The sequence below is a fragment of the Ranitomeya variabilis genome, chromosome 3 (assembly GCF_051348905.1).
Source record: "Ranitomeya variabilis isolate aRanVar5 chromosome 3, aRanVar5.hap1, whole genome shotgun sequence".
Lineage (NCBI taxonomy): Eukaryota > Metazoa > Chordata > Amphibia > Anura > Dendrobatidae > Ranitomeya > Ranitomeya variabilis.
The window spans coordinates 739,545,126-739,572,628 of NC_135234.1; the positions used below are offsets into that span (position 1 = coordinate 739,545,126).

The following is a 27,503-nucleotide window of genomic DNA, read 5'->3' on the forward strand; positions in this document are numbered from 1 at the left end:
GTAACTAGTTGGTGTGCGGGCACTCGTCCAACCACGCCCCCTCCTGTGATAAGCTGCTCACTGTCCATAGGCAATGTAAATACAGAGCCTGGTGTGAGCTGGGGCAGCTTTCTTAGCTCCTCTTCATGCTAAATCTACTAACTCTGACTATGTCACAACTGCTGCACCCAGTAACTAAGTGAACCGTCGCTAAATTCAGGGTCTTGTTACATCATGCTGCTCTCAGATGATGTCGAAAAAACCCGCTGACAGATTCTGTTGTGTCCCATGAATGGGAACAACTTGTTGTGTATTTTCTGTTATGCACTGCATTCTGTTGTTGCTAGGGAGAAGCTCTGCCTTTTGAAGTGTGTCCCTTCTTCCCTTCTGTAGTTGATGTTAGCGCTTGCTTCTCCCTTCTTCTTCATTATCAGTTTGCTGTAGTCATCTTTGTTTGGGATTACTCTTTCCACCTGCTGCATTGTACTTAATACAAGATTTCAGAGAATATCAACTCTGTTTCTCCTGAACTCTTGTTACAAGTCAGTACGTCTAGTTGGCACAGTCTGAGGAAGCCTGGCATGTGAGTACATCAATCACACAGTTATCTAAGGGACTGATGGCTAAGGATTTAGAGACTCATGCCCTTATGCCCGGGAAGGCCCAGACTAATCTGCCATAAAAAGCTGTAACAATAGCTGGATGTTGTATCTTTTTAATGTGTCAGGTTCACTTTACATACAGTTTAAGCAAAGAACATTGTACTTGTAAGGCGACATATAAAGATATCCGTGGTCGATGACTGAATGTGTAGCCGGTGGGAAAATAACAAAACCAGTAAGAGTGAAATCCTTGGCCAGAGAGGTTTATTTGCTCGCTCTTCTGCCGATCTTTAGACTGTAACGAATCATGAAGTGACCACAAATAACTTTTGCAATTGTAAAATAAATAAATCAGCGATGGGAAACTATCACTTTTTGTGAAAGACCAGTGGCTTTACCATCCCGGCCAGGATCTTGGGTAGTTGTGCAGATATCACTTCTGTCATCATCTCTGGGAATTCCACGCTCAGCGTTCGGGACTGGAGGAAGGTGTTGAGACAATAGAGATGGAGCTGCTTCACCAGCTGTTTTTGGTAAAATAAAACCAAAGGTTAATGTACAGCAGGACCTTGCTAAAGGGTGCCTGTCACTTACCATAAATGTGTGATGTAAATGCCGCTGTTCTCCTGAATCCAGCGATGTTTTTCTTTTCTTCCTGCACCTCTCCGTTCCGGAGATATGTCCCCCTTTTCCCTGTAAATCAATCTAGTCTTTTTTGCCAAGGAGGCGTGGTTCTAAACTCTTCTCTGTGGGAGTTCTCTTGAGGCTCTTGCCCACTTGGCTAACAAGATTAGATTTACATACAGCGAATAGGAGGCCATATCTCAGAAACGGAAGGGCGCAGGAAGAAAAGAAAAACAACGCCGGATTCAGGAGAATGGCGGCATTTGCAATCAGGTTTTTTTAAAAAAAAACATTTATGGCCAGTGACTGGTCCTCTTTAAAGGGGTTAATCAGTGTCTGAAGGATTTTTTTTAAGAAACAGCGCCTCTCCTGTCTATAGTCTGTGTTGCTAGTGCAGCTCATTCCGCATGAAGTGAATTAAAGGGAGCTGCAATGCCAAAAAATGGACAAGAGTGGGTCTGTTTCATTACAAAAAAAATCCTGGACAACCCCTTTAATATGAAGATGATCATTAAGTTATACACAAAGGCAACTGCATCGCTGTCTAGGTTAGGGTTGTCATAGACTATCATTCTTTTTACTATGGGCATAAGTACAAACAGGGAGGTAGTTGCGAACTACCTTCTTGTTGTGCCCAGCGCCTATCTCTGCCGGCATAGACCGCTCCTTCCGGCAATTCAGCGTCTTCAGCAGATGTCATGTCGACAGAGCATTGGTTTTGTCTTCCACTTTGCTCTGTTGATGGGGTATGACTGCCGACTTCATGCTGAATGACACATGGCTCCCCGCAGTTAGGCAGTGGGGAGCCGACTGTCAAGCAACGTAACGGCAGTCACATGCTGTCAACAGAGCAGCTTAGAAGAGGAAGGCTGCTCTGTTGACCTGGAGCAGCTGAATTGCCAGCAGTGGTGGTCAATGACCGCTCTGATCCAGCGACGGGTAGAATAAGCAGATAGTTAGCAACTACCTTCCTTTTTAGTTTTTAGGCCCATAGTTAAAAAAAAAAGTATCCTTTAATGTTCCCATCACTATTCGACAGTTCATTGAGAGAATAAACTCACATATAAAATTGATTACGTTTGTGCATGCGTTACATTACTTAACTTCTATTAGTCAACAATCACAGCCTGTATTATACTTCAGAGCTGTATTCACAATTCTGCAGGCATCAAAGGTGAAATTTCCAAGCATTGCCTGCTGGCTCAATGTCTGCATACAGCTTTAGCTTGTGGTTTGCATTTTATGTGCGGACATTCTAGGAGGTCAGCTAATCTGTTAGGAGGTGATGAAGCCTGATTACAAACAAGTTGACTGGACTTGTATTCGTTCGTTACAAAAGTCCCATCTATCATAAATTCAATAAGTGTACCCCCGTGGAGATAATTTCAGATTAATAGGGAAAGGGATGATAGAATGTGAATAAAAATGTAACTATTACTATTATTTTTTTTTGGGCACTGTATCCTGGCAATTATGCTCAGGTGAGACTGCTAATTGAGCTATAGTCTTATGCCCAAATATGTATATTAACATATGCAGCTATTAGTTTATATGTCTTGACATATAAGCCCAGATTCAGGCCACCTAAGCCACGTGTATGAGCATGTAGGCCATAGAAACCTGAATTAAAGGATGTCTTGATATCTGTAATCCGATGAATGGTTCCTGAGATATCCACGTTTTTCAAATATGCAAATGAACTGAAAATATCTCTAGGGAAGATCCGCCTCTGGAACAGAGATCTTTTCATCTGATTTGCATATAAGAAAAAAACGTGGATTTCTCAGGAATCATTCTTTCGATTACAGATATCAAGGTGTCATTTTATTCAGCTTCCTATGATCTACATGCCCATATAAATGGCTTTGGAGGGTTGATTCTACTGACAGATGCCATTTAAGGCAAAGAAAATTGCCAGATAGAGACAGGATCCAAAGTCTCTTTTTATTAATTATCATTTGGCTATCATTGGAGGAAAAGCAAAAATGATATTCCTTGTGCATAGATCAGCTGGCTAATTATTGTCAAAATACAAGTCAGCATTCAGCCAGTTATCGTTGTATTCCCAATTTAGGTACTTCTAATTGATGATTAATGTTGCTGAGCTGTGTATTACGCCCAATGCTAATGGCTGGCAGTATTAAAAGCCATAGGCTCTGCATGCTGTTCCTCGATCGATCCGTGCCTACATTAGGTCAGGGCAGGGTAGTCCCAACACGGGTTTCGCCGACATTGCCGGCTTCTACTAGGGGCCACTAGGGTCGGCAAAACGCACCTTCACTGAGAGTACACTTACAACGTGCTTTATAACTCTGTTACCTGTCATAACATCATTATCACACTATGCTACTACTATTGACAGCGCACTTACAGCGTATCTGAAAGTAAGTTCATGTCTATTTTCAGTGCATGATAGGACGCTGGTTCTTTACTGCTGTGCAGGGTGCCATATGATAATATAGATATTTGGGCATAAGGTTATAGCTCGACTAGCAGTCTCATCTGAGCATAACTGCCAGGCTACATTGCAAAAAACCTAAAATTTTAACAAGCGTACTCATACTTATCTTTTAATATTTTAATCTGTTAATAAGCATTACATTTTATTCACATTCTATAATCACTTTCCCTAATAATCTGAACTTTTATTTATCCATTGGCTCTCAACAATAGATCAGTTACAAACGTGAAAAAAAAATGGATGGAAAACAGAAGGACTCTTGCATTTTTCACTTGATAAAGATGTCGGCACAGTGTTGAAATGCTGGTAATAGAGCTTCACGTCTCCACATCACACCCACAGTGGTGATAGAGCTCCACATGTCTCCACATCACATCCACAGTGGTAATAGAGCTCCACATGTCTCCACATCACATCCACAGTGGTGATAGAGCTTCACATGTCTCCACATCACATCCACAGTGGTGATAGAGCTCCACATGTCTCCACATCACATCCACAGTGGTGGTAGAGCTTCACATGTCTCCACATCACATCCACAGTGGTGATAGAGCATCACATGTCTCCACATCACATCCACAGTGGTAATAGAGCTCCACATGTCTCCACATCACATCCACAGTGGTGGTAGAGCTTCACATGTCTCCACATCACATCCACAGTGGTAATAGAGCTCCACATGTCTCCACATCACATCCACAGTGGTGATAGAGCATCACATGTCTCCACATCACATCCACAGTGGTAATAGAGCTCCACATGTCTCCACATCACATCCACAGTGGTGGTAGAGCTTCACATGTCTCCACATCACATCCACAGTGGTGATAGAGCTTCACATGTCTCCACATCACATCCACAGTGGTGATAGAGCTCCACATGTCTCCACATCACATCCACAGTGGTGGTAGAGCTTCACATGTCTCCACATCACATCCACAGTGGTGATAGAGCATCACATGTCTCCACATCACATCCACAGTGGTGATAGAGCTTCACATGTCTCCACATCACATCCACAGTGGTGATAGAGCTTCACATGTCTCCACATCACATCCACAGTGGTGATAGAGCATCACATGTCTCCACATCACATCCACAGTGGTGATACAGCATCACATGTCCCCACATCACATCCACAGGGTGATAGAGCTCCACATGTCTCCACATCACATCCACAGTGGTGATAGAACATCATGCAGCGCCCCAGAGTCCTGGTTGCTGCAGTACTGACGCTCTGCCGCTAAGGGGGGCTATGGTACGTCTGATGGCACTGAAGGAGTTCTTCTGACCAGGTATCACAGTCACCAAAACACTTCACAGTCTGGCCTCCAGGGGGAGCTAAGGGTGCTATGTATTAGGCCACTCCTCACAATCTGGTAAAACTGGGGGTTAGGCAGAAAGTTAGACAGAAGCTGACTGGGAATCGAACAGGCAACACCCTGTGGCAGAGGGTGTTGCGGGGAGAGACTCTGGGGGTTCCCTGTCAGGGGTGGGATCCTGACAGAGGCCTAGCGAACAGAGAGAACGTTACGGGACCGCGCCTGCACTTGATCGCGGCGGTACCCTAAGAAAGGACAAGAAGCGAGGTATATTGTGCTGAGTGAGAAACGAGATCAACGCAACAAGGAGAAATACCAGTAGGAGTCGTGCTGTAAGACGAGGCAACATCCTACTGAGGCGCGTAGCCGGTGGCCGGAACGCCGAGGAAGTACTAGGCTCCAAGCAATACTTCAAACCTACGGCAGGACAGTCAGCTATAGGCGGGCTGTCTCACACAAATCACCTATGAAGACACAGGGGGCAACAATAGGAGAGGGGCGACGCTAGGGTCCCGGAAGAACTCCGAGCCTACCCGTCATACGGGTGCGTCCTAGCCATATCATCTGGGGGACGAAGAGGAACATCATAATCGAGTTGTGAGGGAACTTCAGAAACAGACACAACAGTTGTGGGGACTATCCCGTAAGCACAGCAGGGGAGGACCACAACACACAAGCGCTAGAAGGTAGGCACAGATTTCCAACTGCAAAGGGAACTCTGGAGGTGCCATTGGACCAACCGGACTTGCGCAACCCGGTTATCCGTATTCCGGACTGAGGATCCTGGGACCTTCAGTAAAGAGGTAAAGAGACTGCAACCTAGTGTCCTCGTTATTTACTGCGACCTGCACCGCACCACCACAACATCATCACCATTCCCTCCACCTTCATTGTACGCCCCTCAGCAGGGTCACGGACCGGGTCTAGCCACCGTGACAACCCCAGAACAGAGACTCAGAGGCCCGGTACCGGGTACCCCTCGGCCCTGCGGCAGTGGGGGCGCTAAAACTTGGCGTCACAAACAGGATCTACTTAAGCCTGAAGAATCAGGTCATGTGTGCCTTGGAATTGTGATTTACTGTGCTTGGACTGTGACTTATTGCAAAGACTGTGGATAGCCATTTGCCGCCAAAACCAGCCGCCATTACAGCGCTGAGGAGAGCGCAGGAGGAGAAGAGGGGCGTGGAGTAGGCGTAGACCAGCTGAAGAGCGCGAAAGACAATGGCCGCCCAGTCTAAATATTTCTGCACCGTGAGGACGTGTCCGTCAGCAGCCGAGATCCACCTCCTGATTCTCAATGGTGGGCGGAGACAGAGAAAACGAAACCGCCCACGAAGGAGAGAGCGGGAAAAGGACCAGGAAGCGACCCATGCGGAGGACGCCATGACGAGTCGCTCAGACCAGGAATGCGGGATTGAGGCCGAAGGCTCCCCCAGCCACCCGGATGAGCCCAGCAGCCAGCTCTCCGCGATAGGGGCCGGCCTCCTGCAAATGGAGATGGAGGGCCTGATCGAACAACTCCTCCAGCTGCGGACGGAGGAGCCAGCGGAGGACCTTCTAACGTCGGACCTTGCGTTGCTGCCGGAACCCCAGCCGACGCTCCCACTGACCATACCGCCAGCGGAGCCGACCGAGGAGGAGGGGCACGCTGTTGTGGATTCTGTTTGTGGGCTCCCTCTGGTGGTTACTGCTGGTACTGGGTGACTTTGGTGGGTTGCGGCCTTTGGTTTCCACCTGTCCATCAGAGGCTGGGTGTTTCCTATTTTACCTGGCCTTTCTGTCATTCCCTTGCCGGCTATCAATGTATTCAGATGTGCTCTGTTTGGTTCCTGCCTACCTGCTCCCAGATCTTTCAGGATAAGCTAAGTGCTGATTTTCAGTTGTTTGGTTTTTTTGTCCAGCTTGCTTATTATGTCTCTATGCTAGCTGGTAGCTCTAGTGGACTGAGGTTCTCCCCATGTGCCATGAGTTGGCACATGGGTTCTTGTAATCTCAGGATGGTTTTTTGATTAGGGTTTTTTGCTGACCGCTCAGACCCCTTTTGTATCGTTCTGCTTTCTAGTTTACAGCGGGCCTCAATTTGCTGAACCTATATATATCATCTCTATGTGTGTGCCTTCCTCTCATTTCACCGTCAATACATGTGGGGGGAAACTATACCTTTTGGGGTTCATTCCTCTGGAGGCAAGTGAGGTCTTATTTTCTCTGCAGTACTAGTTAGCTCTTAGGCTGGTGCGTGGCGTCTAGAACCAACGTAGGCACGCTCCCTGGCTATCTCTAGTTGCGTTTGTCAGGCGTAGGGCAGCGGTCAGCCCAGGTTCCATCACCCTAGAGCTCGTCCGATATTTTGTATTACTTTGCTTGTCCATTGCTATCCCTAGCCATTGGGATTCATGACAGCACGCACCGACTGGTGAGTCCGCCGACCCTGTCCCGCTGGCTGAGGGTCTGTTGATAGGCCCCGTCGCGGCACCCCCTCTCCCTGGGACCCATAGACTCCAGCGCTTGTTACCGTGGGAGGAGACAACGGGTATGGAACATGTTTTGAAAGCCCCGATTCCACCAACTACCCCACTGAGTGAGGTCCATGCGGAGCGTACAGTGTGCCGCTGGGTGAACCCAGGGCCCGACCTCATGGGATTCCCCGGGGTGAAGACACAGGAAGGGGAGATGGTGCAGTCCCTGAGCTGGGTTGAATACCAGGCCCAGCTGGAACAGCAGTGGGAGGAGAAGGAAAAGGTGTACCAGGCCGGGCTAGAGGCCTACCACCAAAGGGACTTGGCGGTCAAGGACCGGGCCCGCAAGGACCCCACCGCTCACCAGGCCCCGCGCAGGCAGGGCACCGTCGTCGCCTTCAAGCTCCGCAGAGGCTGGGGCTTTATAAAAGAGCCGGGCCTGTACGCCGAAGTTTTTGTCAACCGGAGGGATGTGGAGTCTCATCTCAGGGAAGACCATCCAGACCGGGATCTCTACCCGTGGGACGACGTCGCTTACACCCGGCACTTTGGGGAGAAGGGGTGGTTCGCCCTGATTGTTCATAAGAAGCGAAACCCCGTGACACCCCCGACTAAGGTGCCGGTGAAGCTGTTTCCCATAGCGAAGGTGCCCCCTTGTGGTCAGCCCGCAATCATCACCAAGACCACCGTGGCCACTCCAACGTGCACCGTTATCAAAACCACGACCTGCAGCATCGTCACCTCAACCACCGTTGTGGCCAAGGAGGCGCCTCCTCAGGTAGTCGGTGCCTCTGCTGCCCCAGGACTGAAGACAGTGGGTACGCAAACACCCAGATGGGATAACACTCCCTCTTACGCAGTACCAGGCGGCGGGCAATATCCAGTGGGGTTGCCTCCGCCGGTGCTGCCTCCTGAGTGGTTCAAGTAAATGTTCTAATCTTCCGAACATGTATATAGTTAACTATTTGTCCTTCCATGTGTTTCTGCTGCTACAACCCGACTAGGGTAACTCTTAAAGGGATCCCTTTGTTTACCCGGGATCCCTTCTTCGGCTTTTTGTTTTTGTTTCCTGTTTTATCATTGTTGAAAGAACTGCTGGATCATGAACACTGCATGATTACAAACTCCTTGTAAATAGTTTGCACCTTCTTAAAGGTGCCCTCTACTGGTTTTATAAAAGAAAGGACTCTTTGCGAAGAAACTGTTCCTGGAAGCAGTACCGGAGTCCTTGCTGCGTACGGACTTGCAGCTTGAGAAGCTGCACTACCTCAGAGAGACTTGGTTCCTTCTTAAAGGGAACGTTCATCGATAGCACTTAAGGAATGATGATGCTTTAAAAGAAAGTATTAATAATGCTTACGTATAAAAAAAAAAAAAAGTTATATGTAGTGAGCTAGTTAATTGTGAGAAATGTTTAATGATGTGTCAGAGAATGAGGACAGGAAGTGAACCCATACGGGGTTAATCGGCGAGTCCTCCTAGGAGCCATACAGAGATGGCTCGGTGATCTTGAACTGAGAGATGGATGATATGTTCTATACTGTGTATAGTAGCAGAAAGGCAGAAGGCCCGGGCAGAAAGGGGCGGTCCTGCAACAGAACGAGAGGCAGTAGGCCTGGGGCAGATAGACAGGCGGTCCTGCAGATGTAAAGATGGAAAATGAAGGAAAAGTTGATTAGCCATATAGCGTGTTATAAGAAGGTCTTTAGTGGATTCAGTGTGTACATCCTTAAAGGCAATGTTAAATTATTGTTCAAAATTTGCACTTAGTAGTATACCCGGTTGGGTAAGAAAAGTTATTTATAGTATGTTATTTAAAGTATTTAACCATGTTTGTAACGTTCAAGTGTTCTCACCTCCCATAAAGGGAAGCTCTGTTCAAACTTGCTTAATGTTATTGCATTTCTGCAGTACTGATGCTCCGCCGCTAAGGGGGGCTATGGTACGTCTGATGGCACTGAAGGAGTTCTTCTGACCAGGTATCACAGTCACCAAAACACTTCACAGTCTGGCCTCCAGGGGGAGCTAAGGGTGCTTTGTATTAGGCCACTCCTCACAATCTGGTAAAACTGGGGGTTAGGCAGAAAGTTAGACAGAAGCTGACTGGGAATCAAACAGGCAACACCCTGTGGCAGAGGGTGTTGCGGGGAGAGACTCTGGGGGTTCCCTGTCAGGGGTGGGATCCTGACAGAGGCCTAGCGAACAGAGAGAACGTTACTGGACCGCGCCTGCACTTGATCGCGGCGGTACCCTAAGAAAGGACAAGAAGCGAGGTATATTGTGCTAAGTGAGAAACGAGATCAACGCAACAAGGAGAAATACCAGTAGGAGTCATGCTGTAAGACGAGGCAACATCCTACTGAGGCGCGTAGCCGGTGGCCGGAACGCCGAGGAAGTACTAGGCTCCAAGCAATACTTCAAACCTACGGCAGGACAGTCAGCTATAGGCAGGCTGTCTCACACAAATCACCTATGAAGACACAGGGGGCAACAATAGGAGAGGGGCGACGCTAGGGTCCCGGAAGAACTCCGAGCCTCCCCGTCATACGGGTGCGTCCTAGCCATATCATCTGGGGGACGAAGAGGAACATCATAATCGAGTTGTGAGGGAACTTCAGAAACAGACACAACAGTTGTGGGGACTATCCCGTAAGCACAGCAGGGGAGGACCACAACACACAAGCGCTAGAAGGTAGGCACAGATTTCCACCTGCAAAGGGAACTCTGGAGGTGCTATTGGACCAACCGGACTTGCGCAGCCCAGTTATCCGTATTCCGGACTGAGGATCCTGGGACCTTCAGTAAAGAGGTAAAGAGACTGCAACCTAGTGTCCTCGTTATTTACTGCGACCTGCACCGCACCACCACAACATTATCACCATTCCCTCCACCTTCATTGTACGCCCCTCAGCAGGGTCACGGACCGGGTCTAGCCACCATGACAACCCCAGAACAGAGACTCAGAGGCCCGGTACCGGGTACCCCTCGGCCCTGCGGCAGTGGGGGCGCTACGACTTGGCGTTACGAACAGGATCTACTTAAGCCTGAAGAATCATGTCATGTGTGCCTTGTAACTGTGATTTACTGTGCTTGGACTGTGACTTATTGCAAAGACTGTGGATTGCCATTTGCGGCCAAAACCAGCCACCATTACAGCGCTGAGGAGAGCGCAGGAGGAGAAGAGGGGCGTGGAGTAGGCGTAGACCAGCTGAAGAGCGCGAAAGACAATGGCCGCCCAGTCTAAATATTTCTGCACCGTGAGGACGTGTCCGTCAGCAGCCGAGATCCACCTCCTGATTCTCAATGGTGGGCGGAGACAGAGAAAACGAAACCGCCCACGAAGGAGAGAGCGGGAAAAGGACCAGGAAGCGACCCATGCGGAGGACGCTATGACGAGTCGCTCAGACCAGGAATGCGGGGTTGAGGCCGAAGGCTCCCCCAGCCACCCGGATGAGCCCAGCAGCCAGCTCTCCGCGATAGGGGCCGGCCTCCTGCAAATGGAGATGGAGGGCCTGATCGAACAACTCCTCCAGCTGCGGACGGAGGAGCCAGCGGAGGACCTTCTAACGTCGGACCTTGCGTTGCTGCCGGAACCCCAGCCGACGCTCCCACTGACCATACCGCCAGTGGAGCCGACCGAGGAGGAGGGGCACGCACCGACTGGTGAGTCCGCCGACCCTGTCCCGCTGGCTGAGGGTCTGTTGATAGGCCCCGTCGCGGCACCCCCTCTCCCTGGGACCCATAGACTCCAGCGCTTGTTACCGTGGGAGGAGACAACGGGTATGGAACATGTTTTGAAAGCCCCGATTCCACCAACTACCCCGCTGAGTGAGGTCCATGCGGAGCGTACAGTGTGCCGCTGGGTGAACCCAGGGCCCAACCTCATGGGATTCCCCGGGGTGAAGACACAGGAAGGGGAGATGGTGCAGTCCCTGATCTGGGAGGAATACCAGGCCCAGCTGGAACAGCAGTGGGAGGAGAAGGAAAAGGTGTACCAGGCCGGGCTAGAGGCCTACCACCAAAGGGACTTGGCGGTCAAGGACCGGGCCCGCAAGGACCCCACCGCTCACCAGGCCCCACGCAGGCAGGGCACCGTCGTCGCCTTCAAGCTCCGCAGAGGCTGGGGCTTTATAAAAGAGCCGGGCCTGTACGCCGAAGTTTTTGTCAACCGGAGGGATGTGGAGTCTCATCTCAGGGAAGACCATCCAGACCGGGATCTCTACCCGGGGGACGACGTCGCTTACACCCGGCACTTTGGGGAGAAGGGGTGGTTCGCCCTGATTGTTCATAAGAAGCGAAACCCCGTGACACCCCCGACTAAGGTGCCGGTGAAGCTGTTTCCCATAGCAAAGGTGCCCCCTTGTGGTCAGCCCGCAATCATCACCAAGACCACCGTGGCCACTCCAACGTGCACCATTATCAAAACCACGACCTGCAGCATCATCACCTCAACCACCGTTGTGGCCAAGGAGGCGCCTCCTCAGGTAGTCGGTGCCTCTGCTGCCCCAGGACTGAAGACAGTGGGTACGCAGACACCCAGATGGGATAACACTCCCCCTTACGCAGTACCAGGCGGCGGGCAATATCCAGTGGGGTTGCCTCCGCCGGTGCTGCCTCCTGAGTGGTTCAAGTAAATGTTCTAATCTTCCGAACATGTATATAGTTAACTATTTGTCCTTCCGTGTGTTTCTGCTGCTACAACCCGACTGAGGTAACTCTTAAAGGGATCCCTTTGTTTACCCGGGATCCCTTCTTCTGCTTTTTGTTTTTGTTTCCTGTTTTATCATTGTTGAAAGAACTGCTGGATCATGAACACTGCATGATTACAAACTCCTTGTAAATAGTTTGCACCTTCTTAAAGGTGCCCTCTACTGGTTTTATAAAAGAAAGGACTCTTTGCGAAGAAACTGTTGCTGGAAGCAGTACCGGAGTCCTTGCTGCGTACGGACTTGCAGCTTGAGAAGTTGCACTACCTCAGAGAGACTTGGTTCCTTCTTAAAGGGAATGTTCATCGATAGCACTTAAGGAATGATGATGCTTTAAAAGAAAGTATTAATAATGCTTACGTATAAAAAAAAAGTTATATGTAGTGAGCTAGTTAATTGTGAGAAATGTTTAATGATGTGTCAGAGAATGAGGACAGGAAGTGAACCCATACGGGGTTAATCAGTGAGTCCTCCTAGGAGCCATACAGAGATGGCTCAGTGATCTTGAACTGAGAGATGGATGATATGTTCTATACTGTGTATAGTAGCAGAAAGGCAGAAGGCCCGGGCGGAAAGGGGCGGTCCTGCAACAGAACGAGAGGCAGTAGGCCTGGGGCAGATAGACAGGCGGTCCTGCAGATGTAAAGATGGAAAATGAAGGAAAAGTTGATTAGCCATATAGCGTGTTATAAGAAGGTCTTTAGTGGATTCAGTGTGTACATCCTTAAAGGCAATGTTAAATTATTGTTCAAAATTTGCACTTAGTAGTATACCCGGTTGGGTAAGAAAAGTTATTTATAGTATGTTATTTAAAGTATTTAACCATGTTTGTAACGTTCAAGTGTTCTCACCTCCCATAAAGGGAAGCTCTGTTCAAACTTGCTTAATGTTATTGCATTTCAAAACTGTATGTCTTTTTGCTGACATGTACTGTTGTTTTCTTGTCAGTCCAGGAGTACTGGATTTAACCGGGGGGAGTGCAGCGCCCCAGAGTCCTGGTCATTGCAGTACTGATGCTCCGCCGCTAAGGGGGGCTATGGTACGTCTGATGGCACTGAAGGAGTTCTTCTGACCAGGTATCACAGTCACCAAAACACTTCACAGTCTGGCCTCCAGGGGGAGCTAAGGGTGCTATGTATTAGGCCACTCCTCACCATCTGGTAAAACTGAGGGTTAGGCAGAAAGTTAGACAGAAGCTGACTGGGAATCGAACAGGCAACACCCTGTGGCAGAGGGTGTTGCGGGGAGAGACTTAGGGGGGTCCCTGTCAGGGGTGGGATCCTGACAGAGGCCTAGCGAACAGAGAGAACGTTACGGGACCGCGCCTGCACTTGATCGCGGCGGTACCCTAAGGACAAGAAGCGAGGTATATTGTGCTGAGTGAGAAACGAGATCAACGCAACAAGGAGAAATACCAGTAGGAGTCGTGCTGTAAGACGAGGCAACATCCTACTGAGGCGCGTAGCCGGTGGCCGGAACGCCGAGGAAGTACTAGGCTCCAAGCAATACTTCAAACCTACGGCAGGACAGTCAGCTATAGGCGGGCTGTCTCACACAAATCACCTACGAAGACACAGGGGGCAACAATAGGAGAGGGGCGACGCTAGGGTCCCGGAAGAACTCCGAGCCTACCCGTCATACGGGAGCTTCCTAGCCATATCATCTGGGGGACGAAGAGGAACATCATAATCGAGTTGTGAGGGAACTTCAGAAACAGACACAACAGTTGTGGGGACTATCCCGTAAGCACAGCAGGGGAGGACCACAACACACAAGCGCTAGAAGGTAGGCACAGATTTCCACCTGCAAAGGGAACTCTGGAGGTGCCATTGGACCGACCAGACTTGCGCAGCCCAGTTAACCGTATTCCGGACTGAGGATCCTGGGACCTTCAGTAAAGAGGTAAAGAGACTGCAACCTGGTGTCCTCGTTATTTACTGCGACCTGCACCGCACCACCACAACATCAACACCATTCCCTCCACCTTCATTGTACGCCCCTCAGCAGGGTCACGGACTGTGTCTAGCCACCGTGACAACCCCAGAACAGAGACTCAGAGGCCCGGTACCGGGTACCCCTCGGGCCCTGCGGCAGTGGGGGCGCTACAATCACATGTCTCCACATCACATCCACAGTGGTGATAGAGCTTCCCATGTTTCTACATCACATCCACAGTGGTGATAGAGCTCCACATGTCTCCACATCACATCCACAGTGGTGATAGAGCTCCACATGTCTCCACATCACATCCACAGTGGTGATAGAGCTCCACATGTCTCCACATCACATCCACAGTGGTGATAGAGCTTCACATGTATCCACATCACATCCACAGTGGTGATAGAGCTTCACATGTCTCCACATCACATCCACAGTGATGATAGAGCTCCACATGTCTCCACATCACATCCACAGTGGTGATAGAGCTCCACATGTCTCCACATCACATCCACAGTGGTGATAGAGCTTCCCATGTTTCTACATCACATCCACAGTGGTGATAGAGCTCCACATGTCTCCACATCACATCCACAGTGGTAATAGAGCTTCACATGTATCCACATCACATCCACAGTGGTGATAGAGCTTCCCATGTTTCTACATCACATCCACAGTGGTGATAGAGCTCCACATGTCTCCACATCACATCCACAGTGGTGATAGAGCTCCACATGTCTCCACATCACATCCACAGTGGTAATAGAGCTTCACATGTATCCACATCACATCCACAGTGGTGATAGAGCTCCACATGTCTCCACATCACATCCACAGTGGTAGTAGAGCTTCACATGTATCCACATCACATCCACAGTGGTGATAGAGCTTCACATGTATCCACATCACATCCACAGTGGTGATAGAGCTTCCCATGTTTCTACATCACATCCACAGTGGTGATAGAGCTCCACATGTCTCCACATCACATCCACAGTGGTGATAGAACTCCACATGTCTCCACATCACATCCACAGTGGTAATAGAGCTTCACATGTATCCACATCACATGCACAGTGGTGATAGAGCTTCACATGTCTCCACATCACATCCACAGTGGTAGTAGAGCTTCACATGTATCCACATCACATCCACAGTGGTGATAGAGCTTCACATGTCTCCACATCACATCCACAGTGGTGAGAGAGCTTCACCTGTCTCCACATCACATCCACAGTGGTGCTAGAGCATCACATGTCTCCACATTACATCCACAGTGGTGACAGAGCTCCACATGTCTCCACATCACATCCGCAGTGGTGATAGAGCTCCACATGTCTCCACATCACATCCACAGTGGTGATAGAGCATCACATGTCTCCACATCACATCCACAGTGGTGATAGAGCGTCACATGTCTCCACATCAGATCCACAGTGGTGATAGAGCTTCACATGTCTCCATATCACATCCACAGTGGTGATAGAGCTCCACATGTCTCCACATCACATCCACAGTGGTGATAGAGCTCCACATGTCTCCACATCACATCCACAGTGGTGATAGAGCTCCACATGTCTCCACATCACATCCACAGTGGTGATAGAGCTCCACATGTCTCCACATCACATCCACAGTGGTAATAGAGCTTCACATGTATCCACATCACATCCACAGTGGTGATAGAGCTTCACATGTCTCCACATCACATCCACAGTGGTGATAGAGCTTCACATGTCTCCACATCACATCCACAGTGGTGATAGAGCATCACATGTCTCCACATCACATCCACAGTGGTGATAGAGCGTCACATGTCTCCACATCACATCCACAGTGGTGACAGAGCTCCACATGTCTCCACATCACATCCACAGTGGTGATAGAGCTTCACATGTCTCCACATCACATCCACAGTGGTGACAGAGCTCCACATGTCCCCACATCACATCCACAGGGTGATAGAGCTCCACATGTCTCCACATCATATCCACAGTGGTGATAGAATGTCACATGTATCCACATCACATCCACAGTGGTGACAGAGCTCCACATGTCTCCACATCACATTCTCTGTAGTGATAGAGCATCACATGTCTCCACCTCACATCCACAGTGGAAATAGAGCACTACATGTCTCCACATCACATCCACAGTGGTGATAGAGCATCACGTGTTTCCAGATCACATCCTCTGTGGTGATAGAGCTTGACATGTCCTCACATTACCCCTGACATACGAGTACTGTGAAGTGCCTACAGTTTATATATCTACATATATACCACATAATACACCTCAGCTCCTGCAACCTCAGTCTATAGTGATGTGTGTATGGATGTATGTGTGGTTGGATGACGGAGGGATGGGTGGATGCATCAGGGAGGGAGGGATGCACACAACACATTATACTCACCTATGTAGAAGCCTTTCCCTTCCCAGTTTGTCCAATCAACTACCTTATTCCCCTGCTGCATTGCACTTTGTGGAGCAGGAGGCAGGAGGAGGGTCTGGCAGAGACTGAGGGCAGTTACAACCAGTGGTGACAGGAAAACTCTAAGGGTAGGTGCACATGGTCAGTAAATGCTGTGGTTTGGATGCTGCATACTTGTGCAGTGTACAACCCGCAGTGTCCAGATGTTACAGCATAGTGGATGGGATCTCAAGAAATCCAGTGCCCACTATTAGTGCACAGACGCCTAAGGGCTTACCTGCAGAGATGGACATGCGTCCCGTCTTTCCAGACCGCAGCATGTCAATTTATCTTGTGGAGATGCGAGTCTCCAATACATGTGGTTTTTCATGAAGAAGAAATAACTTTGTACTTCGAAACGCGTCAAAATAAACCATCATTTTACTACACTGGATTATATGTCTTAAATCTTGTCGGCAGTGCGGAGACTATCCACAAACTCCTTCTAACCAACCTATCAATGAATGTCATTTGAGTGAGGTCCGATCATTTCCACAGACCGATAGACATGAATGGATGAGTGCCATCCGATTATTGGAGGCAAATTGTGGATGCTGAGATCTTTTTCCTAAGACCACTTGGTGCGAGGAAAAATTCTGACTTGTGCACAGCCTCAATGTTTTGATGGATCATACTTTGACCTAAACTATTGCGTTTACCAAAAGTTTAAAGAGTGTTTATTAGAGATGGATCAATTAATGCGAATGGAATTGAATTCTACTAGAATTTTCCAAAAAATTGTGAATTCTACAAAATATGGATTTTTTTGTAATTTGCTTTTCACAAATTCAGCAAAGTGTAACCCAGCTGGCCACAATTTCACTGAACCATAGAATATTGGCAAAAAGTAAAAAACCCCAAAGAACCTAATACTCACTGTATAACTCACCTTTTTGGCCGTTCCATTACACTGCCTGCTATCCCGTCCTCACAACTTCTTCTTTACACCGTCTTGCACTGAATCTCCAGTGTCTTCACTCTATAACAACACTTCCGGCCACAACCAAGCCTCAAAGGCACAGCTCACGTCATGACGTAACGACATTACTATATTACGATGCACAGAGATATGAGGCCCGTTTGCATTGGGAAGTCCTATTCCAGAGTGAAGACATTGGTGGAAATGTGGTGGGCGATGGAATGAAGAGGCTCTAAAGACAGGATGGTAGGCAGTCAGCAGTGAGGACACAAGAGAAGAATTAGGGTTTTTTTGTTTGTGTATTACATATTAATTTTATTATGTTCTGGGATCTGGAGAGAATCCAGAGTATAAGATGGAACATTCAACTGACAGACAATAACTCCGTTGTGAGTCGATTTACTAGGGAAAAATCCGCACAATTTGGCAAACTCCAAATTGCCAGATCCACTCATCTCTAGTGTTTATAACATTAACATCTACATGATGCCAGTAATATGTCTTCTCAGGTGTATCAGTAGGAGGCTACTGTCTTCCTGTGAATCCTTTATATTACTTTTATGGTTTTTTACTTATTTATTAATGTCTTACTATTTTTATGATTCCATGTTTTGCTGTTCTGTACCAGATGTCAATTAAGTAAATGTAAAGGACACACAATCTTTACGGGGTATCGTTAAGGATGCACTCACTTCATGCATGGAGTCCATAACTTTGGTTAGATGATAGAACCTCTGGGAACTTGCAACAACTCCTTTATGTCTTATGCTGATCGCTTTTGCTAGTTCTCTTATGTAGTTTGACCTCATCTCATCAAATAGACTTTGGCTTTTAAGACCCTCCAAAGGAACTGAAAAATAAAGAACATTTCTATGTAAGTAATAGGAATGATTATCTCTGCAATTACAAAGCATCAAAAGTATTCTTTAAATGGGTTGTCTACAACTATTTTATTTGTTTTACTATGGGCTTAAAAAATAACAGACACATAGTTGCAAACAGAGGCAACAACCTACCTGTTCTACATGGCGCCGGCACGGAGAAGTCATTGACCACTCCTGCAGGCGATTCAGCTGCTCCACGTCAACAGAGCAGCTCTTCCTCTTCCGGACTGCTCTGTAGATGGGGCATGTCTGCCAAAGTCATGCCAATTTACAGCTGTCCCCCCGCAGTTAGGCAGCGGGGAGCCGACTGTCAATCAGCATGTCGTCAACAGTCATTCCGTCATCAAGGCAGGGTGGAAGAGAAGCCGTTGTTCTGTAAATGTGACATCAGAGGAAGACACTGAATCGCCGTTAGGAACACCCTGTGCTGGAAGTGATTGCCACCGGCCTCAACAGGCTGGTTAACATGGCTGTTAGCTCTTAGGCCCATAGTAAAATATATTAAATAGCCCTGGATAATCCCTTTAAGGCATAATTCAGACTTTAACAAGATGTCACCATGAGATCCAGACTTTAACTGACAGTCAGGCTCATACTGTAAAGGCAGTGATCAGAGATAACATTGATACCCGCCGTTCAACCTTTTAGATAATTAACCCAATAAATGCTTTTACAGATGGTTAATTAAAATTGTAAAACAGGGGATTTACAAAACACCATTTACGCATTTCATAAAACCTGCAAAACTCGATGTAACCCATACTGATTTTGCAGCTGTGTTATGGATTTGCAAGGAATTCAAAGGAAAGTTTGCAGCGCATTGAAAAAATAACATACAGCTCATAGAACTTGCGCATGAATACACAGCAGTCACCAGTAATAGTATTTTTTTTCATGTTGACACCATCTTTTATTAAAATCCAATTCTTTCCCCATGCCCCTGCATATATACACATTACTCACTTGTGTTCAGAAGTAGCAGAGCCTTCATGCAGAGGAATTCCTCCTGGGTGATTTGCAATTTGACAAACTCTTGTGGCAGCTGTCTCATTGAGAGGCAAAGGGCATAAAAAGATGAATCTTTCATCCGTTGTCTGAGGAAGCAAACGTCTCCATTTTAGGATCAAAAAGATGCAAAAATGATGCTGATAGTTTCTATTGTGTGTACTGGAACTGTTAAGAGTAACTAAACTTTTGTTTCACCTCCAGCTCTGCAAAGTAATGAATTTTTGTAAGATACTTCACTACCTAATTTTGCTTTTTTCTCTCCCAAACTTTCTGCTGCAGTGCTGTTTCGCATGGCTAGTTTATGCTTTTAGAAGCTGCTTTCAACTGCTGCTTAGCCACAATAGTACTTGACTTATAAACTGAGTAGGCTCATTCTCTTGTCTCAGTACTGGAATGGAGAGCAGAGAGGCTCAGACAGGGAAATTCCCCTACTTTGAGCAGCAGATGAAAGCAGCTTCTAAAGGAGCATAAATTGGGCATGTGATACAGCACTGGGAGAGAAGGTATAGAAGTATGTTCCAGAATTGTATAACTTTTGCAATGCCTGGACAATAAATAAATAAAACAAGTTTAGTTACTCTTTTACTGTCTATAATATGTATCTGCAACTCGGGCCCCTCACAATTCTACATTTCCAAACCTACAACATCATAGGGGTCTATGTGAACTTATGTTCTACGTTAAATACTTACTCATTCAATACTAAATCTGGGGCAAAGTAAAGCATCTGTCCGCTGACATGCTGGTACGACCTCCATCCCATGGCAAACACCATCAAACTCATCCACGAATATTGCAAGAGGATAATCTGATCATCAATGTGGAGATTTCTAAATCCTACAATCAAAGATGAAACCATAAAATTATCAGAATTCTTTGTAACATAGCAATGTGAATGGAATGATATTGTCTTTTACATCTACTTAGATGACCATGTGGACATCAAAAGAGGGAAAGTGGCTTCACAGTTGAGGTTTATGTAGACTATGTGGACCCATGGAAAAACTAAGATGGGGTTTCCATATCACCTCATCACTAGATAGGAGAACTCTCCTAATACCTGATTCTGTAGCTAAAATGGTGTCAGGGTCCTCAAAGCAAATACCATCTCTCTTTTTTGTTAAAATTCAAAAATCCATGTAGAGGCAGCACATCCTGGTCTGAAGCTTTATCAGTAGTGTTGAGCGATACCGTCCGATATTTGAAAGTATCGGTATCGGAAAGTATCGGCCGATACCGGCAAAGTATCGGATCCAATCCGATACCGATACCCGATACCAATACAAGTCAATGGGACTCAAGTATCGGACGGTATTCCTGATGGTTCCCAGGGTCTGAAGGAGAGGAAACTCTCCTTCAGGCCCTGGGAACCATATTAATGTGTAAAATAAAGAATTAAAATAAAAAATATTGCTATACTCACCTCACCGAGGGAACCGGCAGCGTTGTTTGCTTAAAATGCGCGCTTTTCCTTCCTTCCGTGACGTCACGGCTTCTGATTGGTCGCGTGCCGCCCATGTGACCGCGACGCGACCAATCACAAAGCCGGAACGTAATTTTAAAATACTGAATGCCTAGAAGGACCTGAAAATTACGTCACGGCTTGCTGTGATTGGTCGCGTCGCGGCCACATGGCCGGCACGCGACCAATCAGAAGCCGTGACGTCACGGAAGGAAGGAAAAGCGCGCATTTTAAGCAAACAACGCTGCCGGTTCCCTCGGTGAGGTCCAGGCTGCGTCGGAGAGGTGAGTATAGCAATATTTTTTATTTTAATTCTTTATTTTACACATTAATGTTGTTTCGATACCGATACCCGATACCACAAAAGTATCGGATCTCGGTATCGGAATTCCGATACAGCAAATATCGGCCGATACCCGATACTTGCGGTATCGGAATGCTCAACACTATTCATCAGTATAACAGTCGCAATATAGTCCCTTAAAAAATGCTGTTCTAGTACATACATTTTTATTCACAATCAATGACACTTTAATTCTTCAGGAAGGACACACATTTATTTCTTACACATTATGCTAAGAACAGTAAAAAACATTTTTTATTTACTTGAACATCAAATATTCTGAAGAGAGAGTAGGAACATACTCTCTCTGAGTTGGCTGTCATGGCCGAGTGGTTAAGGAGTTGGACTTGAAATCCAATGAGGTTTCCCCGCACAGGTTCAAATCCTGTTCACAGCATAGTGTTTTAACATGACAAAAACATTAGAATTTGTCGAAAACAGTAAAGCTATATTTATATTGGTAAAATGGGCCAAATGATATGAAATGGGACAAGTACTCATATTCCAAAATTTGAGTCTCAAAATTGAAACTAAGCAGTATGAAAACTAAAAAAAAGAAACATTACTAGATGTTTCCCAGGACATTAATGCTATTACCTGGAGCAGCCAGTGCCAGGCAGCAGCTGCCAAGGCAAACAGGATCATGGGGTGCATTAAAAGAGGTCTGGATACACATGATGAGAGCATTATACTGCCTCTGTACAAATCCCTAGTTAGACCGCACATGGAGTACTGTGTACAGTTTTGGGCACCGGTGCTCAGGAAGGATATAATGGAACTAGAGAGAGTACAAAGGAGGGCAACAAAGTTAATAAAGGGGATGGGAGAACTACAATACCCAGATAGATTAGCGAAATTAGGATTATTTAGTCTAGAAAAAAGACGACTGAAGGGCGATCTAATAACCATGTATAAGTATATAAGGGGACAATACAAATATCTTGCTGAGGATCTGTTTATACCAAGGAAGGTGACGGGCACAAGGGGGCATTCTTTGCGTCTGGAGGAGAGAAGGTTTTTCCACCAACATAGAAGAGGATTCTTTTCTGTTAGGGCAGTGAGGATCTGGAATTGCTTGCCTGAGGAGGTGGTGATGGCGAACTCAGTCGAGGGGTTCAAGAGAGGCCTGGATGTCTTCCTGGAGCAGAACAATATTGTACCATACAATTATTAGGTTCTGTAGAAGGACGTAGATCTGGGGATTTATTATGATGGAATATAGGCTGAACTGGATGGACAAATGTCTTTTTTTGGCCTTACTAACTATGTTACTATGTTACTATGTTACTATGTTACTAGAGATGAATTGGTGGACTTAAAGAGAACCTTTTCTAAGAACTTAATGAAAATAAAAACCGAAAAATAAAATGTGTCTCAAATATATAGAATCTGGAAAAAAAACACTTATTTATTAATAAAACTTATGGCTGTTAGAGAGAAGCTAAAGATCTCTCTGCTGTCTCACTACTTTCACAAATGTCTGAGACTTCCTGCATCTGAGCAGGAAGATAGCAATGTATGGGGACAGTTTGAGAGTGTGAAGCATGGAAACACAAGGAAGATCTGTACTGATTTCTTACTTCATGCTGGATGTAGTCATATAAGAAACAACGAAAGATGAATTCCTGTGTATTATGGAGCAGCAGGAGAAAGGGGTAGAAACAGCAACTAAGGTAAATCTGGTCACAGCATCTCCTCAGTGTGTTGTGACTCTGGCTGTCTGTTCGTACAGTATTCAAATGACACCCTTTACAGTCAGCTGAGGGGACCAGAGATGCTACAAGTGGGAGTTATATAAGAAGAAATATAAGATGAATTCCTGTGTACTATGAAGCAGCAGGAGAAAGGGCTAAAAGCAGTAAATAAGGTAAATCCGGGCATTTCTCCTCAGTGTGTTGTGACTCTGGCTGTCCATACAGTAGATATTCAGATGACACCCTTTACAGTCAGCTGAGGGGACCAGAGATGCTACAAGTGGGAGTTATATAAGAAGCAATGTAAGATGAATTCCTGTGTACTATGAAGCAGCAGGAGAAAGGGCTAAAAACAGTAAATAAGGTAAATCCGGGCATTTCTCCTCAGGGTGTTGTGACTCTGGCTTTCTGTCTGTACAGTAGATATTCAGATTACACCCTTTACAGCCAGCTGAGGTGATCAATGATGCAACTTGTGGGAGAGGGGTCAGAAGAGATTAAAATCCTCCAGTTCGGGAGGGATGCTAAGCAGTGTCCAATGAAACTTCTATAGGGGTGAGAAGGGGATCAGTGAGGTGGGAATGGAAATGGAATTAATGATGCCTCCGGGGCAACAATAAGGCTACCAGTGGTGGAGGGGTGAGTATGGGATTCATGGTGCTACAAGTGGGGGATGGCAATACTGCTGCCAGTGGCCCTGCACTACGATTCTTGATGCATCTGTGGTGCTGCATTGTTGTATTTGTTTGGCATTTCTGGGAAAGTATTGAGGTATTTAAAGAAACTTTTTTTTTTTGTATAAACCCTAACAATGTATGTGGATGACTGCTTACCTGGTAGAGATTTTGACCACTTCACAACACAGAGGAGTTGCCGTTCACACAGCTGGTTGAGACTACACAACAGAGCACTTGGTGTTTCGGGCTGAGTGTTATCATACCCTGCGTAGACCACCTCTGGCTCTATACTTTGCAATATCTGCAACAGTTCTGGAATGTACTGAATTTCTTGAGTTTGACACGTAGACAGCCTTTGGGTCAGAGTCTGTTGCGTTTCCAGAGTCCTGGGCTGCTGAATGACCGGTTCCATCTCTCTTACTGGCTTCATTCTGTGAAACTTTTTGAATTTCCGACCTAAGGGAAATAAAGTAAATCCCAATCTTAATGTTGTGGAAGACTTAAATTGATAAATTATTTTTTTGTTTTTTTTAATAAACAGTAATAAGGCAAGGTTTACTCTACTGTATTGTCATTTATGTTATCATGTGACACATTTAGGTGTACATATTGTAGAAAAGCAGGCGGTAAGGTCAGTAATGTAAGCTGTACCAGTAACACTAGTTTTCTGAGATGGTTTATTGTGACTGGATATTTGGTCCGGGTTTTTGGAATAACCGAAAGAACCTGGCTGGGAAAAGTTGATCCTATGATTCAGTCTGGAGTTTATCAGCAGCTTGGTTAGTTCAGCAAAGTAGTGTGTGTTGATAGTGAGTGGAGAAAGGCAGAGCTGCTGGTTAGTCTGCTTTGCAAAGAGAGGTGTGCTGGAACCAACCAAACAGGTGTTTGTTTGGAGTTGCTTCATTCTGCCTGAAGGAAGGGACTGTTTTTGTTCTCCATTGATAATGAAGGAATGCTGTTTTTGTTTTAGAGCTGTAAAGTTTATGATGGACAATAAACTACATGCTGTTTTGATATAAAACCGTGTGCCATGAGTATCAAACTGGCTACCCAGGAGCGTGAACCCACTGCAACACCAGTTTCAGCAGCAGACAATGGGCAAAGATCCTAGCTCCATACCTTACTGGAGAAACACAGAAAGCCCACTACAACCTTGCCCTGCAGGATACGATGGAGTATGATAAGCTGAAGGTGGAGATTATGGCACGTTTGGACATTACCCTGGCCATCAGCGTGCAACGGGAGCACCTCTGATGCTACCAAACGGATAAGCCTCCCTAGTCCAAGTTGTTTGACCTGTTACACCTGGTGCAAAAATGGCTGCAGCCTGAGACCTGCTATCCAACACAGATGGTGGAAAGAGTGGTAATGGACTGATTATCCCAGGGAGATCCCACAGAATACAGATAACCTTGTGAGCTTAGTGGAAAGATACCTTGCTGTGGAGAATTTCCTGAGCAATCAAGGGAGCCTGAGGTCACCTTTTTGGGACCCCCAAGTCCACACTGAGGGGCACACAAAGACCCGGGAAGGGTCAGGCCAGTTTCAAAGAATACATCTTGCACCATTGTCTGTTGTGTCAAACCCCGGGTCACATAGCATCCCAATGTCTTATGGTCCAAGAACCGATGGACTGATCTGTAGGCTGACAGCTCTCATTTTTTGCACATCCTGCCTGCAGAACTGTACCAACCCTGGTGAAGGACTTCAGCTGTGCCAGGTGATGGTGAACGGTGCTACTTTGAGTGGACTCCAGGACTCAGGGAGTTTGGTTACCCTATTAACTGCCAGACTTCCTAATCTGCTCAACCCCTGGAAGAGGTTAGAGGTGGGGTGTATCCATGGAGATTCCAACAACTATCTCATGTCCCAGTATAACAAAAAGTTACCTCTGACAGACTTGGTTCAAGTCACCCCATCTATCATATTCCAGAGAAATCCCTATACCCTTTAACCCCTGTACAGGGATCTGGTTTTATAACAGGATCCAGTAGAATGCTTCCATGGAAAGCTTGCTGTTCAGAGGCAGGAATGGTCACTAAGCAGGATCAGAGCCGAGAGGTCACATCAAGGAGAAAATCAGGATCCGTAAGAATAGTCAGAAATATATGCCAAGGTGAAAACAGGAAAAACACTAAAACCAAGCAGGAGCAGAAAGCACACACCTAACCAGGGAAACACAAACGGTGTGTCTGGCGGCTTCCAGCAGCAAGCTGGAAGCTTTAGTAGGGTGTGTTGCTCTCTAATTGGCTGAGCAGGGAGCTGATAACTTCAGCTTGACCGCACATACACCCACACTGTCAGACTGCACAGCACGGCAGATCTTAGCCAGTCTAACCTTAGTGGCTGGACAGAGACGGCTGTCCAGAGCTTCTGGATCTGACATCTCTTCTATCACCAGCAACACCCGCAGAGTGAAAATGGCGGCACCTGGTGACAGAAGCAGAAGTCGCAGGAGCAGATTCTGGTTGAAATGTGACACCCAGATGGACATGCGCACAGATTGTGGTTCTGTGTCCCACCCAGTAGGAATTGTAGAGGACTTATTGCATGCTATTGTTATTGGATGCGATTTTCCTTTATTGTGGGACTTATGGGCTAAAGTTGTAGCACCCAGTAGTTCAGTATGCCACCATGAGTCGGATGTAACTGGTAAATTTCCATTCACTGTAATGGCTAGAGAGAAAGATAAGGAAGCATCCCCTGAAGAAAATATCCCAGACCTGGAGAAGTCCCACAACAAATTTGGAACTGCCCAGAGCAGGGACTTAACAGTGAAAAGTACTGAAGTAGTGAAAAATGTGTTAAATGGTGTTCCACAGGAGTCGAGAGCTGATAATAATTTTCTGCATCTGGCTGGGCATAAAGAGATTGGTTTAGGGACCAAAGTGAGAGGGGGTATAATAGGTCGGCTCGAGTGAGACAATTTAAACCTGGGGTTCGGGAACTTGAGTTAGTGACCACTGTGAACAGCAAATTCTATATAAAGTGGCAGGGACCCTGATGGTTGATGGAAAAGGTGGGAGAGGTCAACTATAAAATACAACAACCAGGGAACAGGAAGACCTTCCTGACATATAATGGCCACCTACTGCAACCCTGGGAGAATAGGGACCTCCTTGAAACACCTTGCTTGCTGGCCCAGTCAGAAGCCAACATTACTGGTGTCAAAGGGACTGAAAATGTCACCTTCCTAAAAACAGTATGGACAGAAATTTGTACAACAGAATAAAGACAGGTTCTCGAAGTTACCAGTTCTCACTTGTTACATCAGTTATAAGATGTACTCCAAGCTTCATGCTTGGGTCAATTTAAAGCCCTTAAGGATTCCTGAGGCCCACCAGGAGGTAGTATCAGAGTACGCAATACAGAGCTGGCCACAAACCCTCACCCAGGGCATTTCTGGGAATCTCCAAAAGGGCACAAAATCAGTGATGGTTAACTTGTCTTGGGTGGCTGACAGGGCATTTCAAGAGCTTGAATTGACCCTCTGTAGACAACCAGTTTTGTTAGGGCAGAATTTCTCAAAAGTTGTCAAGGGTACACTATTTATGGATAGACTGTGCCCAGCCCCTGGCTTTGGAGAGAGGGGTAGGATATGTAGGAAAGAAGGAGGTAAAGTCCTGGATGGTAAATGTGTCAGTAATGTAAGCTGTACCAGTAACAGTAGGTTACTGAGAGAATTTAAAGAAGCTGTGAAGAAAGGAGAGTATATCTTAATTACCCAGACAACTATGTTTTTGCAAACCAAGGAGAACTGACTTTTTATCTGTATATTGGCTTGTGGATTTAAGTGTTTATGTCTGGTGGCTCAAGAAGACAGACTTGCAAACTGATATACTATTTAACATACTGTTTAAGTCTGTAATAGTGACTTGTAGGTAGTGTGTGTGTGTTTATCTTTGTTTATTGTGTGCTGATATGCTAATTGTGCATTATATTCTGGAACTAGCTTGAG

General features: G+C 46.6%; 1 protein-coding gene and 1 non-coding gene across 2 annotated transcripts in view; one reads left to right on the forward strand and one right to left on the reverse strand.

Moving 5' to 3' along the window:
- Positions 1 to 678: 678 nt before the first annotated feature.
- PGR (progesterone receptor) overlaps positions 679 to 27,503 on the reverse strand; it is a 138,676-nt gene continuing 111,851 nt past the window's right edge. The window contains exons 4-8 of the mRNA XM_077298475.1: positions 23,702 to 24,001; positions 20,062 to 20,206; positions 19,325 to 19,455; positions 18,170 to 18,327; positions 679 to 1,105 (exon numbers count right to left, since the gene is read on the reverse strand). Coding sequence (XP_077154590.1) covers positions 950 to 1,105; positions 18,170 to 18,327; positions 19,325 to 19,455; positions 20,062 to 20,206; positions 23,702 to 24,001 — 890 coding nt within the window. The 3' untranslated portion in view covers positions 679 to 949. The remainder of the gene's footprint in view (positions 1,106 to 18,169; positions 18,328 to 19,324; positions 19,456 to 20,061; positions 20,207 to 23,701; positions 24,002 to 27,503) is intronic.
- TRNAS-UGA (transfer RNA serine (anticodon UGA)) lies at positions 21,490 to 21,571 on the forward strand. Its single transcript has one exon. It is a non-coding gene; the product is annotated as a tRNA-Ser (tRNA).